We start from the raw sequence: 18,577 nt of genomic DNA, 5'->3' as shown, positions 1-18,577 counted from the left end.
GTTCTGACTTTATCTCCTGCGGTTGTTGGAGTTGAGGGGTTAAATTGAGAATCCTCCCTCTCCCCGCAGCCTTTTTATTCTTCCTCTGGATGGAGATTCCCTTCCCTCACCAACAAAAGCCTTTAAAACCCAATTGTGATTCAAAAAAGTTTTTTCCCCCAACTTGGGGCAGCTCCTGTAGCAACCTCATCCATTCTCATCCTCCCTCATCAACCCCCTCTGAATTTCAAGAAAAAAAAAACGAAGCCCCATAATGCCCCCCCCTCGTCGTTTAGATTATAGAGCAGCAGCGCCTTGTTTCGGAGAAGCCGGCCTTATCCAGCCTATTGTCAGGTCTGTGCTCCATGTTATAAAAGGTCACGCCAAAAAGGTCTCCAACCCACCACCCACAGTCAATGCACGGCTGCCCTCTCTTCCTGTGAGATTAGAGGCCACAGAGACTTCGCCGCTACGGGCAAAAGGGGTGCAAGAAATTCCTCTTTTGGAATAAAGAGTCTGAAAAGGAAGACAGGGGATTAGGACGCAGATAAATGCACTAACTCACTTCCATGCCGACTTACTCAACCCGGCTGTATCCTCGCCCATTACGGCTCTTTGATGCCAGGGCAAGAAAGTTGGAACAAAGTGACTTAATACATCAGTGAACACTCTACAAGGGTCGGGGCGCTGGGAATTTCAAGAGACGGAGTTAAATGCTCCCCTTTGTCTTTATATGTGCAGCCGGCCGGCTCCGATCCTCACACTTGAACCAACTCGAGAAATCCACGGCTGCAACCGGATCACAAGGACATGAGCAGATCCCACCAAATCCGCCATTGTTCCATCGTAAAGAAGCGTCCGTTTTCCTTTCTAGTATTTTGTTGACTGGTTTATGTTCTTAGTTGTTTGCATGGAGCGGTCCGTGCGTTCTCCAGGGCAGGAGCCGATAACATCACTGAGGCCTTATTCACACGAACGTGTCCGTTTTGCGCAAATAAAAGACGCAGCATTTTTCCTGCGTTGCAGTTCCGTGTGACATCTGTATGTCACGCGTTTTTTACATCAGCAAAATAAACTGAAGGTGTTTTTCTTTCTCTCATCATTTCTTTAGCAACTGTTGTGTGAATCACGGATGTGCGTCCGTGTGATGTCCGTGATTTTCACGCACCCATTGACTTCAATGGGTGCATTTTGTGCAAAAAACGCACAACTAAAGGACATGCAGCGAGTTTCATGCAGCGGACACACGGACACACGCTGCAGGAAAAACACAATGTCTGAATGACCCCATTGAATTGCATAGGTCCGTGTGACGTCCGTTGTTTTAACGCGCGTAGCACGGACGTGAAATATACGCTCGTGTGAATAAGGCCTGAGGCATAAGGCACTTTGTACCTCACACTTCAGTAAAGTCAAATCAAATCAGGCAACTTATAAATGCAAAACTCGGATGGCTGCTGATGGCCACATGTGAAATACATACAAGAAGCTGAATGTTCATCTACAGCGTCTGATCGTCCTGCATCGTGTGGCCTCCAAGAAGAGAGGATAACGTTTCCAAAATGGCGGCTCGGGTCATATAAGTCATCGGGGCACAAACTACAGATATTTGGGAGGATTCAGACATAGGCGAAATTTGTGCGTTTTGGAGTTCTGTGTGTCATCAGTGTTTGGTGCGTGGCTGCGTGATTTACACACATATGGCGTCCTTATGACACGCGTTTCGATGCTTTGAAACTGCAATGAATGTGGTGCTTTTTTTTCTCCTTCATTTATTTAACAACTGTAGCGCGAATGACGCGAGACACGTGGAAGTGCTTCCGTGTGACGCTCGTGATTTTCACGCACCCATTGACTTCAATGGGTGCGTGATGCGCGAAAAATGCTCAAGTATAGGACATGTCGTGAGTTGTGAGTGTCTGAACGGCGCCATTGACTTACATAGGTCCGTGATATCACAGACGTTAAATACGCTCGTGTCAATAAGGCCATATAGTGAAACACAAAGCAGAAAAAACTTCCAGAGTGAAAAATATTGCATTTTTTGGATAAACCAAATATCTAGAAAATCTACAAAACGGATCATGTGATATTGTGTATTTTTATCATACATAAATGCTACATCACAATTCTGCGTCCAATCAGAAATTTTCTGAAGATTCAACATTCTGATTTATCAAAATATTTGCGACATTTGCCATTCGGAATCTTTAGCCCTAAATGATGTGCGGTGCCTGGTTTCAGTGTCATGGGCTGGACGCGGCCCTCGGAGGGCACTTGGCTCTTTGCTCGGCCGCAGTCTTCCCAGAGGTGAGAGGGAAGTTTGTGTCGGTGCAGGAAGCGGCTCTCTGCCCTTTTGTCCTTGGTGAATGCCGGGCTAATTACTGTGGTCACACTGCATGTTATCTCCTATCTCCCAACAAGAAAAAGGCCGGCCCTGGCGAGTACACACAGAGAGGGGCCCGGAGACACAGGGGAGGAGGGTGGGCTGGAGAAGCACAACTCGCCGGCAAACAAGATATCATTTTTCTTGTTGCTGAAAAAAGACGTAGAAGAAAAAAAAAAACAAAGATCTGAAAGGGGCGAAGAAAGCGCCAGACAATGGCGGAGAGACGCAGGCGGCGGACCCTCCATCAGCCTGCGCAGGGGCCATACATTGTGCTGCCTGGCAGCTCCAACTTATCGCAGCCTTGTCTCTAATGAGGTGTAATAAGGGGAACATTTTGTAACGACACGGTTCCTCTATTTTATCCGACAAACAGCTGTGTCATGCCAGTGGCGGGCAGGATGAATCATATCTCGCCGGCTGCATATGCTAACGCTTGTGTAATTACGACGGCTTCTTAAATAAAACAAGCTCTAAACCTGTCACTCACATTACAAGAAAACGGCGGCACATCTCATCGCCGCGACCACGATCATTGCAACTCATTTATCGCAAAGGTGAGATTAGGGGGGAGGGGATGCCAGAATAAAGGAGGCCGAGGGCAAATAAGGTGCAGGGCGTGGGACAGGGAACAGTGGAAAGTCCATCTAAGGGGCTCATGGGGTTTTTTCTCCTATATTTGGCCCGTTGCGATTCTGCCCCCCTTATGCTCTGTCACCTACGCATGGAGGAGTGTTGTGGTGGGGTGACTATGTCACAGGGGTGGCACGGTACACTGGGCCTGCGCAGGACTGCAATGGGTCAAATGTTGTATTATGTATTATATTGTATTATGTATTATATTGTATTATGTGTTATATTGTATTGTATTATGTGTTATATTGTATTATGTCTTATATTGTATTATGTATTATATTGTATTATGTGTTATATTGTATTATGTATTATATTGTATTATATTGTATTATGTGTTATATTGTATTATATTGTATTATATTGTATTATGTATTATGTGTTATATTGTATGATATTGTATTATGTGTTATATTGTATTATATTGTATTATATTGTATTATATTGTATTATGTGTTGTATTATGTATTATATTGTATTATGTGTTATATTGTATTATGTATTATATTGTATTATGTGTTATATTGTATTATGTATTATATTGTATTATGTATTATATTGTATTGTATTATATTGTATTATGTGTTATATTGTATTATATTGTATGATATTGTATTATGTATTATATTGTATTATGTGTTATATTGTATTATGTATTATATTGTATTGTATTATATTGTATTATGTGTTATATTGTATTATGTATTATATTGTATTATATTGTATTATGTGTTATATTGTATTATGTATTATATTGTATTATGTATTATATTGTATTATGTATTATATTGTATTGTATTATGTATTTGTATTATGTATTGTATTATATTGTATTATATTGTATTATATTGTATTATATTGTATGATATTGTATTATGTGTTATATTGTATTATATTGTATTATGTATTATATTGTGTTATATTGTATTATGTGTTGTATTATGTGTTATATTGTATTATATATTATATTGTATTATGTGTTATATTGTATTATGTGTTATATTGTATTATATTGTATTATATTGTATTATGTATTATATTGTATTATATTGTATTATGTGTTATATTGTATTATATTGTATTATGTGTTATATTGTATTATATTGTATTATGTATTATATTGTATTATATTGTATTATATTGTATTATATTGTATTATGTATTATATTGTATTATGTGTTATATTGTATTATGTGTTATATTGTATTATATTGTATTATGTATTATATTGTATTATGTATTATAGGTTTTTGCTACAGATATTGAATTAGATGGTGAGCCCCATGGGGAACAGGGACTGATGTGAGTGATGACAATATCTGTACAGCGCTGTGGAATATGTTGGCGCTCTATAAGCAACAGGAAATAAATAAATTCTTCCAGGAAAAACCCCTTTAAGGCGGCGATAATAGAAGCGGGAATTTGGCCGATAGAACCAATAGCGAGTTTTTCCCGCCAATTCTTATCGCCACTGTCTTAGCATTTACTAATGATGGAAGAAGGTCCTGTGCGGCGCAATGAACACGTGTCATCGTAATTAGCGCTGAGTGAACGGTTCCACTCAATTCACAATCTGGCCGCCGTTAGATATCAATATGTCGAATTTGTGACTGTTTCAGTCAATAAAATGGAGAAATCTCCGATTCGCCAATGGATCGCAAAATCTTGTAAACGGTGTCACGAGACAATAATGTTACTATTTACCGTAGATCTTCATTTACACTGGACGATAATCACTACGATAGAAACGATAAGTGCCAGGCGATGTTCACACGTTTAACAAAAAACGGCTGTAAATACGGAGCTGTTTTCAAGGGAAAGCCTCCGAATTTCAGCCGTTTTTTAAGCAACTTGCGTTTTTTGATGCGTTTTTTTATGGCCGTTTTTTTAGCTGTTTTTCTATAGAGTCAATGAAAAACGACTCCAAAAAACGTCTCAAGAAGTGACATGCGCTTCTTTTTGCGAGGCATTTTTTTTACCCGGCCACGTAAAAAACACCCCATGGGAATGGAACGCCGTTTTTCCCTTTGAAATGAATGGGCAGATGTTTGGAGGCGTTCAGCCCCCGCATTTTTAGCCGTTTTTCGGGGCGTTTACGGCCGTGTGAACATCCCCTAATAGTCCTGGCTGTGGATCTTGTATCTGCTTCTTATTCTAGGGATGAGACACAAGTATCTAGATAAAAGATAAGATCAGAAGACAAATGTTTACAAAGCAAGAAAAGCGACAACCATAAGGCTCTGTTCACACGCAGAGTCAAAAACGTCTCAAAATACGGAGCTTCAAGAGAAAACAGCTCGGAACAGAACAGCGTTTTCCCATTGAAATCAATGGGCAGATGTTTGGAGGCGTTCTGCTTCCGATTTTTCGGCCGTTTTTCGGCTGTTTACGGCCCGAAAAACGGCCGAAAATAGGTCGTGTGAACATCCCCTAAGAGACGACAGACGTCTGAGGCCGCGCTCGCACACAGCGACCGTCAGCAGAGTGGACACAGATTTCGCCGTCTGACGCATTAGATATACCCTCCGACTTGGCTGGATCTGCTGAGCCATCACTAACCTCTATGCCGGGCTTCAGTTCTATCATTACACACAACACATTAAATGTATCCGTTATAGAGAAATGTCGCTACACCGCGTGGTGATTGTTGACATTTTTACATCTCCACAGAACGGCTGTTAGTTTTTTGCGTTTTGTTTTATTACGGGCTTAGACCGCTCATCATCGCTTGTAGTATAATCATGTATAAAGGAAGAACGTGATCCGTGTAGGAGAAGGTGGATTGTGGGACTCAGATCATGAGCATTAAAGGGCCGGTACCCGCCACAGTCCGGAGTGTATAAGGGCACGTTCAGACGTGGTGGATTAGCTGCTGATTTGTGGCGTGGATTCTGCATCACAAATCCACAGCAATTTACTATATAAGTGGATAAAGTTTACAAAACCCCGTCCACATTTGGCGTAAAGAAAGTTCTCGCCGTATTATCTCGTGTATCAGGTATCTGTATTTTTTTAAGCCAAAACCAGAAATGGAAGCTAAGCGGAACAGATATATAACGGAAGGTCTGGCAGGTCTAATCTACTTTATCAAATTCTGGTTTTGGCCTAAAAAATTCATGCAAAATCTGCATCAAATCTGCACTGTGTGAACACGGCCAAATAGTTACACTTGGAGGACTTGAACGTTTTTGCCTATATTGCCAATATAAGGAAGATGGGAAGAAAGATTTCTCAGGCGATAATGTCAGAAATGATGCACGCCGGAGGCGGAGTGACTGGGAGAACGGATGTGCGGGTATCCACCGGACACATGTGTGGAGATATGCGAGCACACACTCTGACAGCCCGGCTCACAGGTTTCCCTGGCAGCTGAGATCGATCGCTCCGGCATGTGATGGATCGGAAGAATCTGCTGACATGAGACGTGTGGGAGGACACATTATCACCGGGACTAACACCCGGCGGTGGGACTGGAAAAAGGTGTTCTATAAGGTGACTGTAAAGGGACGCGAAATCTGCAATGTGTCTGCGCACCAGGACATGTGCATCTAAGTGCAATCACTGCTCGCTGTTATCAGCCATTTTAGACTGGGGAGATGTGAACACAGGACAGGTGAATACAATCTATTGCTCCCTGTTATCAGTGGTCGAAACACCAAAAATGGCGCCTGTGTAGCGCAACTTTTATTGTATTTAGATGAATCATTTTGGTTGCGTGTATTTGGCCGTGAATCGCAGCAAAACTGCACCAATGGCGTGATTACGAAAATCAGTTTGAAAGCCACAATAAAAAAGGCCATTCACTAGGGGCATGTTCAGCTATTGCGGAGAAGCAGCGGATTTTCACTGCGGACTTCAGTCTTTGCAAGGCAAAGGCTGAAACCTGTGCAAATCCGCCACGTCTGGATGCAGCCTCACACATGCGGATGCTGCAGCAGATTTGTTGCATAATTGTTGCAAATTTGCATCAAAATCTTCAGCGTAAAGTTTCGCCACGTCTGAACATGCCCTTAGCGCTCCGCATCCTGCAGTGAAGTCCCCTCGGATGATCCTCAGGTCACTTTCCACGCTCCTCATTGTATATTGCTGCATATACAGCCCGATATCTCCAGGCAGCAGATAAGACAATCACAGTCCCGTCCCCGCTCCTGCAGAAGTCCCAACTTTTATTTGTCTTTTGCTGTTTGACAAATGAATGCGCCCCCCCCGTCTAATTTGCAATAGTCCCCTCGGAAAGAAGAAGAAGCCGATATTTGCATCAAAGCTTCTTGTGACTGGTGTGATAAATTGTATCCCGCAGGAAGGCAGGACACCTGCAGCAGGTTGCGTTCAGCCGTCTCGTTTAACCCCTGGCGCCTCCGTCTCTGACCAATTTGTCACTGGATGTCACTAAAAGCCATAATTAGCATTTCTCGCACATATTGACATCTCTCTCCTTCCTTGTTCCTGAGCCGGTGAGTGATTTGTGTGGACAGAGGCCCCGCGCGGATTTTTATCTCCATGGCAAAGATATTGACAGAATAACATTAGTGTCCCTCTCAGGACGACGGCGACTTATGGACAATCACAGGCCGAGAAGGAGCTGAGCGATGAAGACAAGAAAGAGCGAGGAGATGGAGAGCACTCAGCACTGGTCCCCCTCACTGCAGCCGCCACTCAGGGTCCCACCTAAATCACCTCCCTGGAGTGAACGCTCAATGACTTCCAGATAAAAGCTGCAAAAAGTGGCTGATAATAATACAATATCTGGATGTGATGAGATAACGGGGGGCTCTCCACTGGACGGACATGGCGGGAGAACAAGGGGACTCATAGACCCGTCATAGATACCGGGAGCCAGACAAAAACTGCTGGGTTCACACGCAAAAATGATGGCCCAATTTCTGTCAAATATACAAATGTGTCAACTCTGACGGAAAATGATTCTGAACTTCTTAAAGGGGCATTGACCGAGGACAACGACGCATCATGTGCAGACCATGGTCCTGCTGGAGGAGAGCCGCTCCGGCTGATATGGGGACCCCCTCTATGACGTCCATATGTCTTAGGCCTCATGCACACGAACGTGCTTTTGCGGCCGCAATTCCCCCGAAAATTCACGGGAGAATTGCGGCCCCATTCCTTTCTATGGGGACATGCGCACGACCGTAGTTTTTACGGTCCATGCATGGCCCGGGAGCCCGCACCGCAGAAAGAACGGGCATGTCTTATTACGGCCGTCTTCTGCGGTCCGGGCCCATTGAAAATAATGGCCGCGGTCATGTGCATGGCCCGCGATATGCGGGCGGCTCGCGGCTGACAGTCCGCAGCCGGCCAACCCGAACATCACGGCCGTGCACATGGCTACGGTCGTGTGCATGAGGCCTTATATGTCAGGTCTTCAGTTTGCAGAATACACGCTACAGACATGATGATATTGGTGATTCTCAGACTATATTCACATGCCGCAGATTTGTTGCAGAAATTTCTGCAGCTTTTCCCTAATGTGAATGGAGATGTTTCTGCAGCAGGTGAAAGATTTCTGCAAACTGCATTCAGGTAAGGCCTTATTCACACAAACGTGTCCGTTTTGCGCACGTAAAAAACGCATCGTTTTTCCTGTGTTGCAGTTCCGTGTGACATCAGTGTATGGTGCGTGTCTGCGGTTTTTACGCGCGTATGTCAACCGTATGTTACGCGTTTCACATCAGCAAAATAAACTGAAGGAGGTGTTATTCTTTTTCAAAATCATTCCTTTAGCAACTGTTGCGTGAATCACGGATGTGCGTCCCCGTGATTTTCACGCACCCATTGACTTCAGTGGGTGCGTGATGCGCAAAAAACACACAAGTATAGGACATGCAGTAAGTTTCATGTAGCGGACACACGGAACGTCTGAATGGCCCCATTGACTTGCATAGGTCCGTGTGACGTCCGTTATTTTCACACGCATAACACGGACGTGAAATACGCTCGTGTGAATTAGGCCTAAATGGAACAGTCGCAGAAATTTCTGAGACGGTTTTGAATCAGGACGTGTTATGGGACATCGGATGGAAATGTTATGAAGCCACAAATACAACAACTAAGGGGATGTTCACACGCAGTGTTTTCAGAAGTAATTCGGGCGTTTTGCGCCTCAAATTACGCCTGAAAAAACGGCACCATTACGCCTACAAACATCTGCCCACTGCTCTCAATGGGTTTTACAGTGTTCTGTTCCCATGAGGTATAATTTTACGCGTCGCTGTCAAAATACGGTGCGTAAAAAGACGCCCGCGAAAAAGAAGTGCATGTCACTTCTTGGGACGTTTTTGGAGGCGTTTTTCATTGACTCCATTGAAAAACAGCTCCAATAACAGCCATAAAATACGCAGCGAAAAACACGACTGGCTCAAAAAACGTCAGAAAATCAGGAGCAGAACGCCTCCAAACATCTGCCCATTGATTTCAATGGGAAAAACGGCGCTCTGTTCTGATGGGCCGTTTTTTTACGTGGCCGTTTTGAAAAACGGCCGTGTAAAAAAAATGGCAGTGAAAAAGAAGTGCAGGACACTTATATACATTATATGCAGGACACTTCTTGGGGCGTTTTTGGAGCCGTTTTCATAGATTCTATTGAAAAAAGCTCCAAAAACGTCCGTAAAAAACGCAGCAAAAATTGCGAGTGGCACAAAAAACGTCTGAAAATCAGAAGCTGTTTTCCCTTGAAAACAGCGCCGTATTTTGAGACGTTTTTGACTCAGCGTGTTTTCAGGTGTATTTTGGAGCCTCTACGCTTTATATTGAAATAAATGGGAAAAACAGCATTTAGTTCATACAGGGCGTCTTTTTATGCCTCGGTTTTAAAAAACGGAGCGTAAAACGACACTCCGTAAAATGTAGCAGCAGGTCACTTCTTGAGGCGTTTTTTGGAGCTGATTTTCCATTGAACACTATGAAAAACGCCTCAAAAAACGCCTGAAAAGAAGCCTCAAAGGCCCTGTTCACACAGAGTTTTTGGACACTTTTTTTGATGCGGAAACCACGTCGGAAACCGCGCCAAAAAACGGCCAAAAATGCCTCCCGTTGATTTCAATGGGAGGCGGACGCCTTTTTTTTTACCATGAGCGGTAAAAAAAAAACGCTTGCGGTAAAAAGAAGCGTCATGTGCTATCTTTGGGCGTTTACGCCTCTGACCTCCCATTGACATCAATGGGAGGCAGAGAAAGTGTATTTCGCAGCATTTTTGCCCGTGGCACTCAATGCGAAAAATGCTGTGAAAATCGTGGCAAACCGCGTGCAGGCAGATCAAAATCTGCCTCAAAATCCCAAACGGAATTTTGAGGCAGAATTTTCCTCCTGCAAAAAACTCAGTGTGAACTCAGCCAAAAGAAGCTCCAAATTAGGGTCTGTTCACACGCAGCGACCAAAAACGTCTGAAAATACCGAGCTATATCCAGGCGTAAACAGCTCCTGATTTTCAGATGTTTTTGTAGCAACTCGCGTTTTTCGCGGTGTATTTTACGGCCATTATCGGAGCTGTTTTTCAATGGAGTCAATGAAAACAAAAACGTCCCAAGAAGTGACAGGCACTTCTTTTTCGCGGGCGTATTTTTACGTGCCGTATTTTGACAGCGACGCGTAAAATTAAGGTTTGTGGGAACAGAAGATCGTAAAACCCAATGCAAGCAACGGGCAGATGTTTGTAGGCGTAATGGAGCCGTTTTTTCAGGCGTAATTCGAGGTGTAAAACGCCCGACTTACATCTGAAACCTCTGCGTGTGAACATAGCCTAAAAGAAGCTTCAAAAACGCCTGAAAATCAGAGGCTCTGAAAACAGCTCCGTATATTCAGACGTTCTTTAGTAAGTGTGTGAACGTTCCCTTAAAGTGGCGACAGTTCCCCTATAAAGAGCTGATAGCGGGGGTCCCACTTCTTTAGTAAAATTGGTCGCTGACTAATAATTTCTCCTATAGGAACCCCGCAGAGGAAGTAAAGCCGGGTCTACCAGCGTGAGATGCGGCGCTCTGTTCTGCGGGTCTGATTTGGAGACCCCCCTCTATTACCTCCATATGAGGACAGCCCCTTGAAGTAATAAAGTAAATCACATGCGCACATCATTTCCCACTGACAATTGTAATAACGGAGCATTTGCATTGCCCTGCGTGGGAAATTCTCCGCTGCGTGACAATTATTGGTTTGTTTTCTCCGTCATCATCATTTGTCACAAGTAAAAATTCGCCAGGTAAAAGCCAGAACAAAAAAAAATAATCACCGCTGCGACACGGTCAAGTCGGTGCGATCCTTCAGCCGCTGCTCTCTCCGTGGCCTTAAAATTGCTCATTAATATTTTAGATACTTTGAAATTTGTGCTTCAAACCACCGGCCGTCTCGGGGGGAAAATCCTGGAGCATCTGAGTGATGGACGTTACGCTGTTTATGGGGGAGGGGGGGGGGTATTTATTAGGAACAAGTGTGATCCCAAATAAAGACAATCGGGAGACCTATCAAAGCTAGAGCACAGGAACAGTAACCAATCAGGTTGCTGCTTTTATTTTCCAAAGCTCCTCTGAATAATGAGAGCAGGCATCTGATTGGTCACTACGGGCCCCTGTGTCTCTGGGGCAGATTTCTCTATGTGAGGTAAATCTCTACCAGCAGCCGTTAAGACCACGAGCGCCAAAGCAAAAAAGATTGGCACAACTTCAAAATGGCTTCCACGGAGGTGACGGAAAGACAAGTCCCATCCATCACCATTGACCTTAATATTACAAATGTATTCAATGAAATTCCAATTAAAAAAAATAAAAACAACAACGTCCTGCCAGAAGTGACGGATGTAACAAAAACTGCGCGTGTGAACGAGGCTTCAGATCAGTCCGTGGCGATGAGTAATAAGTTCAGCGCTCGCGCCGGCGTCGTGTTTCGATATTCCTCGCTGTTCCACCCACAGACTTAAAAGCTGTTGATATCTTAAAACCGGACATTTCATTCTAACCGTTGCGAAGAACAAATGGCAAGTTTTACGGGGCAGAAGGTTACAATGTAACAAGCCTCGCCGGTTACCCCGGAGACGATGTATCGCCCCAATCGTCACATGACGCCCTGTAATGATGGATATGTTACAGCCAACACCGCTCAATAGCCCACAAGCCGTCAGCGCTTCTCCCGCACTGGCGTCACCTGTCCCATCTTTTATTTTATTGTTAATGTGTAAAAAAATCACACAAAACTGGAAATCATGAAAAGAAACTGTAAAAAGCATCAAAAAAGAAATAAAAGAAAATTCCCGGAAGCCCAAAAAAAATACTAATAATAAAAAAAAGTCTTAAAACCCAAGAAGGGAGACTGACGGATATAAATCAGACGGCCGCCGCCGCCGCCGCCGCGCTGTGCCCCATCACATCAGATCTGAGCAGCTTTCAGCTACAAAAATGTCAGCGGGAAAATCATGAAATGTGACCGGACGCGATTCCACAGTCACAGCCAATTCTCCCAGCATTGTGGCATGTACTGTGTGTTTTAATTTCAAACCCTTTTAGACTTCTCCTTGCTGTCAGTGAATGGAAAAACTCTTGATTTCATCCAGAGAACCTATTCTAGTCCTGCTCACAGCTGAGGGTTTGTTGCAGTGTTTAAGTGAAGGCAATAATATGTGAACTAAACCTAGCAGCAGCAGAAATCTTTCTCCTGTCCTGGACTCCAGGGCGATCGCTCTTACCTACACCGATACACTGTAACGAACCCTCAGCTGGACAACCCCTTTATTTCCAAATAAGTATAGCTGGAAAAGCCCTTTAGTCCGGCACCTGATAATCTAGAGATCTGGCCTGGAGTCCAAACCATATTTTTCTGTATAGTGATTGGTACATTAAAAAGGTCCAATCTAACGGAATATCTTGTCGTCTGCCAAAAGGAAAACATATTTTGTAAAATTCCAATCATCTGCGAACCAATAGTCCAGAACGCCATCAAGACAAAAGCAATCCGAAATTATTTTCCATTATTATTCCAGACTATTGGGGTTTCTGTTTCAGGATGCCGATAATCTGGAAAGTCCACTAGTCTGGCATTCACATCGAGGCTCCTACTGGTGGGAGAGAATGTGACAATATGGCCGACGTTCTGCCACAACCTGCAGAGCGCGGATCTATTCACAGTGAATCCCGGATGATGCATTTAAATTGGAGGTTTTACAGCCAGCGAGACGCAGACAACGCAACGTTTACTCCGGTAAATATAAAGATCGCAGCTGATATAACAGACGCCTCGCTTAACCATGATGGCGACGGCCGGTCTGCGTCCATCACCTAGGACACACTCCGATCCCTGCCTGGTGTAAGGTGCCAGCCCCCGGGCATAACTGCGCTGCCCCCTAGGGGTTCAACCATGAATGGCACCTATCTGCAACAATAAGGGTATGTTCATACGGCCTATTTTCAGCCTTTTTACGGACTGTAAACACCCCTAAAAATGCGGGGGCTGAACACCTCCAAACATCTGCCCATTGATTTCTATGGGAAAAACAGCGTTCCGTTCCCACGGGGCATTTTTTACGCGCCCGTTTTTAAAAACAGCCGCGTAAAAAAAACACCTCGCAAAAAGAAGTGTATGTCACTTCTTGAGACGTTTTTGGAGCCGTTTTTAATTGACTCAATAGAAAAACCGCTCCAAAAACGGCCATAAAAAACGCCGCAAAAACCGCAAGTTGCTTAAAAAACGTCTGAAAATCAGAGGCTTTCCCTTGAAAACCGCTCCGGATTTACAGCCGTTTTTTGTAAGGCGCGTGAACATGGCCTGAGTGAGTTTTCCTGTCTGATCGCCGATATCGTTACTTGTTTATCTTAATACTGCACATTAACCAACCGTCATCCTCGCAGCACAGAGGAATCGCTCATGGCGGCCATCTTGCCTATTATCAACAATCAATGCCCTGTAATAACAAGTCAATGGGACTATCCAGTCAAATATGTTACGTCCCAATCATCATCATCCTCCAATCAATTTCATCACTGATCCCTATACTCAGTAGTGGAAGGTTAACCCCTTCCTGGCCTGTGGTTATTCCTCGCCTCTACAATAGAAGAATTCAATGAGTCTGTGCTATGACAACAAGGGGTTAAAGTGGCCACGAGCTGAACACGACATTTACTGAGAGTTTGTACATAAAAAAAATGAAAAAAAAAACAGAAAAGAAAATCTTGTCCAAATGAAGGTATAAAAAATGTAAATGGCGCTGCCCATCCCCGAGCGGCCAGAGCACATAATAATAATAACCATGTTGGCAATTACAGGATTTCTGGAGATGGGCACCGGTTTAACCCGTCCAGTGCAGCAGGAAAAGAGTGAATTAAAAAGCGATTTGCATATTCCAGGACGGAGTTTGTACTTTGCATAAGAAGAGAAGAGCGGAGAGGGTGAGAAGAGGTTTCCTCTGCTCCGGGGGTGAATAGTCTGCAGGCATAAAAGGGGCGACGGGGGGCTGCGACCATCACAACATCTGGTGAAGTGCTGCCGGGCGCTGTAATAAGCCCAACACTTGTGCCGGGAAATGAAGCTCACCCCAGCAGCGCTGGCTGGCAGCTGGAGACCAGGATGGCAGCGCATGAGGAGCGTCAGCCACACCAGGGAAGAGGCTTTCAATAACCTTCTCCCTGCAGCTTGTTTGTAGACTTTGTAACTCTTTCACAATCAGGAGGACCATTTAATTGTATTTTTTACACAAAATGTTTAAATAAAAAAAAAAAAAGATCCGTTGATCTCAACGATAACAATAAACGCATTCGCCATGGCGTTCATGGGTGAGAAGACCAATCAAATATGTCTAAGAATCCCCCAAAATATCCAACTAAATCTGAGTCCGTATGTGTAGAAATAAACCCATAAAAATAGCTCTACTCATGGCGGTCACTGTGCGAAAAGGGGCGAATAACGAAATTGATAAACTGTAATCCGAGCTCCTGAAAAAAAATCATAATCTCACCAACTGAAAAATACTACAAATATCCCGTAGAAATCCTGCGATCTGTAATTCCCGAAGCCCAGAAGTCAACACAAAAGTTCTCCGAATAAGTTATTATGTGATTTCTGTCAGACTCAACCTGGACCTAAAATCCTACCCAGCACCCCCCTCTATATAAAGCACTGTCCCTTTAAATAATGGGAAACCTCATGACTGTGTCACTCTTTAAAGTTTTGCAATCTTGAGACTTCTGCTTGTCAGGAAGGAAGTCGGATCCTTATATTCTCCTGCAGGAATGTCGCTCTCACCACCAATACACTGACCGCGGTCCATACCAAGGCGATGACATCATCACCACAATACACTACAATGACTCCTCGCTGCCATACATTGTAACCAGCGAAGCTGTCAATCAGGATTTTTTTTACTTTTCAGCTGGTTACATGAATATCACAGGAAACACGTTGTCACCGACTTCTCCGCACTAATCAAAGTTTTCCTAAATCCTAAAAAACCCAATAACAGTTGAAAAACAACCTTTATTTCCTTTGTGCGCTTTCACCAAAACGGAGCAAATTTTACAGGAACCAATAATTATTTGATAAAACTGGACGGAGCGGATCCCGAGCAGCAGCCGCAGACAAGGCCCCGCCATCTCTTCTACGTGACAACTTCCCCTACAGCCGGCTCCTCTTTACTTCCTAGGTTTCAAAATACGTTACCATAAATACAAAAGGCACGGAGGCTGAAATTGCGCGTGATTCCGGTTATCTTATTGGCGGTTAAGTGACCTCCCCCATCATCGTGCAGCCACTGATTAGACATTCAGGACATGAAGCTGGCACAGAAATAGCCAACCCTAGCCAAGATTGGGCAGATGGGCTCCCAAATGCACTTCTTTTTTTTCTCTGTCCCCCGCTTGATTTTTGCCAGGAAATTTACCCACTTCAACCGGCAGAGTCGGGAGCTGCAGGGTCGTGGTTGTCTGGACAATATTGTATTCATACCCAGCTGCGGGAAGCTTTAACATGGCGTTCAAAGCGGGAGAAGATCGTGTAAATTAACCCTTCATGTCCAGATAAATAGAAAAATATTATAATAATTCCCATGTTGCAGCAAGTAACGAGAATTAAATGAAATGGAGCGTTCCCCACCCAGACGTCACACAGAAGCCCGTGGCCTGGATCTCACCAGCGCTATTTCTGCAGATTACACGTAACATAACAGCGCACATTGTTGCTGCAGGGGGTCATTACTTTTGCAATTAATAAAAGATTTTCTAGACGTCTAATATTTCATCCGGTAGATGTTTGTATCCGTATCAGTCTTCAATTTCACCTGTGGCCAGAACTGTCTGGTTGGTCTAGAACTATTAACCTGAACACCCCCCACCGTCCTGGGGTCCAAGAACGTGATAACCCACCTGCTGAGCAGGTGAGACCAGGACTGAGCGTCTCCTCTCCAGTCAGAGATTTACAAGCAAAAGTGTATTTTACGGCTGCAGCAATTGGGGAAGGTGCGCGGGGCTTAAACGGAATCCTTTTTAGTAGCGTAAAGTTAACTCGGTGTCTAATTCAAGTCGACAGCCCAGGCAAGTAGCTTCAACTGGAGAGAAAGAGACAGGACATCTCAATTACCCTCTGTGGCGTCGTAACGAGACGTTACAGCCGCATGGAAGACGGAAAACTCTAAAGCTTCGCTATGTGGGGAGAAGAGAAATTTACACTCCGAGTGAGGAGGAAAAAATGAAACAGAACTATTGCTTTGCTTTAAAAATTACCCGTAAGCTCCTGCGGGAGTTTTTATCATCCGAGCCGCGAGTATGTGTCATTTTTTTTCTTTCTCGCTGGGTAAAGTCAGCAGGAGACAGTCCTGAGCTCTCCCGCGCGCCGTCACCTGTGTCAAATGATCGCGCTCAGAGCTTTCCCTCATCGTAACGTCTGGATAGCGGCTTTCGCTTTAATTTAACTGTAGACAATTTTTCCCTATAATAATGCAATTATTTTTTTGGGTCGCAATTGGATCATTAAAAACACCTATTATAGAAAATAAAAAATCGCTATTTATAGTCGGACATCTCTATGCACCCCACCTACATCACAGCGGGTGCCTTATTACGTGACGCGGTCAAACAATAATGAGCAACAACAAAATACAGCGGGGAGTTCTGGAAACAGGAATGATACATTTTGTTACATAAGTATTGGTCGTATTCATTGTTTTATCTCATTCACTCTGAACAGTTATCACGATCGATAGAAAATGGCCACTTCTAAACGCAGCCGCAGGGACCATTGTAGAGAAGGCGGGTGATCGACAGGGGTCCGAGGCTGCAGGATAACGTTCTGACATTTTGTAACTAATTCTAGGCTCCTGTTTGTTACTATGTGATATATTATCATTCAGTCATAGTAAATGTGTTCTGTTTATGTGTCTATATGTAAATCTAAGGACGCCACAGACTCAAACACTGGAAATAAAATATTATAATAATGGCTGGAAACACTTACACCTCTCATTTCTGTCCTCCGGGCTTGACGACGTCTCTCTGTCCGATATCAGGCCGGACACAGCAAACAGTTTTTTTCCAGTATCGTCCACTTTAAGTCCCCCAGGGGAACCTGTTGGGATCTGTGTCCCAAATTCATATTCTTTTCCATCAGCATCAGAAAAGCGCAGGTGCGGGGAGTCCGTATCATGGCAGCTCTTGAGGCGTTTGGCCGGGGTAAACGCAGACTGATAGCTCTCACGCTCCTCGGGGGAGGTAAAGGGCCGGAAGGCGCCCACACCACTGTGATTCAGCATGCTGATTGGGGAGCAGTCTAAGTTCGGTGGGGCAAACTGTGGGTGTAGGTGGAGAAGGGAAGGTGGAAAGTCACGGTTGGAGAAGGGTCCGGGGACGCCACCCTGTCTATGGTACATTGAGGTGAAGGTGTAGGAGCCATTGGTAAAAGGAATGTGCACCTCTTTATCCACTGATACGGGCACCCCAAATGGTCGCGACTGCTGGCAAGGTATGGAGGCGTCACGACTGGCCTCAGCGGTAGAAGCCAACACCATCAATGCCGGAGATGCCAGCGGGTTGGGAAGGAAGGAAGAGTTCTCCATCTTAAAGGCGGCTCGGTGCAGATCCATCTCTGATACTTTGGTTCTTGTAAAATCGAAAATTTCGGAAAATATTCCTCTGGTGGCTGAGGCGACGGGATCTTCACGCCAAACGGGAAACGTCACTTCATTTCTCCCTTGTGAAACCTGCATCAACACAACAAGAAAGTGAAAGAAAGACGTGAGCCCTGAGCGTTGCGTGCAAAAATCAATACATAATTATTGTTTGTGTTAGTGCCTTTTAGTCACTGATTTCCCCAAACAAAGCAATTAACTAGATTATCAGACACGTTCACCGACTTCTAGGGATCCGACACCAAATCTACACAATCAAATGCTCCCAGAATCAGAGTTTTGCGCCATCTGAAATCATTCATTATTATCCGATTGTGAAAATAAACGGAGCCCAAAGAACGCGGCGCTGTAAAAGCTGAATATATGTAAAGCGATAAGATAGAGATCATACTGCACAAATACACACAGTACTACACACTATACATATATACACAGTACTACACACTGCACATAAATAAACAGTACACACTATATAT

The 18,577-nt window shown here is 44.2% G+C and overlaps 1 protein-coding gene across 2 annotated transcripts in view; it reads right to left on the bottom strand.

Moving 5' to 3' along the window:
- RNF220 (ring finger protein 220) overlaps positions 1-18,173 on the bottom strand; it is a 222,693-nt gene extending 204,520 nt beyond the window's left edge. For both annotated transcript variants that reach the window (XM_075832562.1, XM_075832563.1), the window contains exon 1: positions 17,432-18,173. In XM_075832562.1, coding sequence (XP_075688677.1) covers positions 17,432-18,056 — 625 coding nt within the window. In that variant the 5' untranslated portion in view covers positions 18,057-18,173. The remainder of the gene's footprint in view (positions 1-17,431) is intronic.
- Between the last annotated feature and the right edge of the window lie 404 nt (positions 18,174-18,577).

This window comes from Rhinoderma darwinii, chromosome 7, assembly GCF_050947455.1.
Source record: "Rhinoderma darwinii isolate aRhiDar2 chromosome 7, aRhiDar2.hap1, whole genome shotgun sequence".
Lineage (NCBI taxonomy): Eukaryota > Metazoa > Chordata > Amphibia > Anura > Rhinodermatidae > Rhinoderma > Rhinoderma darwinii.
Note: the sequence above shows the minus strand (reverse complement) of the source record. Positions and strands in the feature narration are given on the sequence as shown.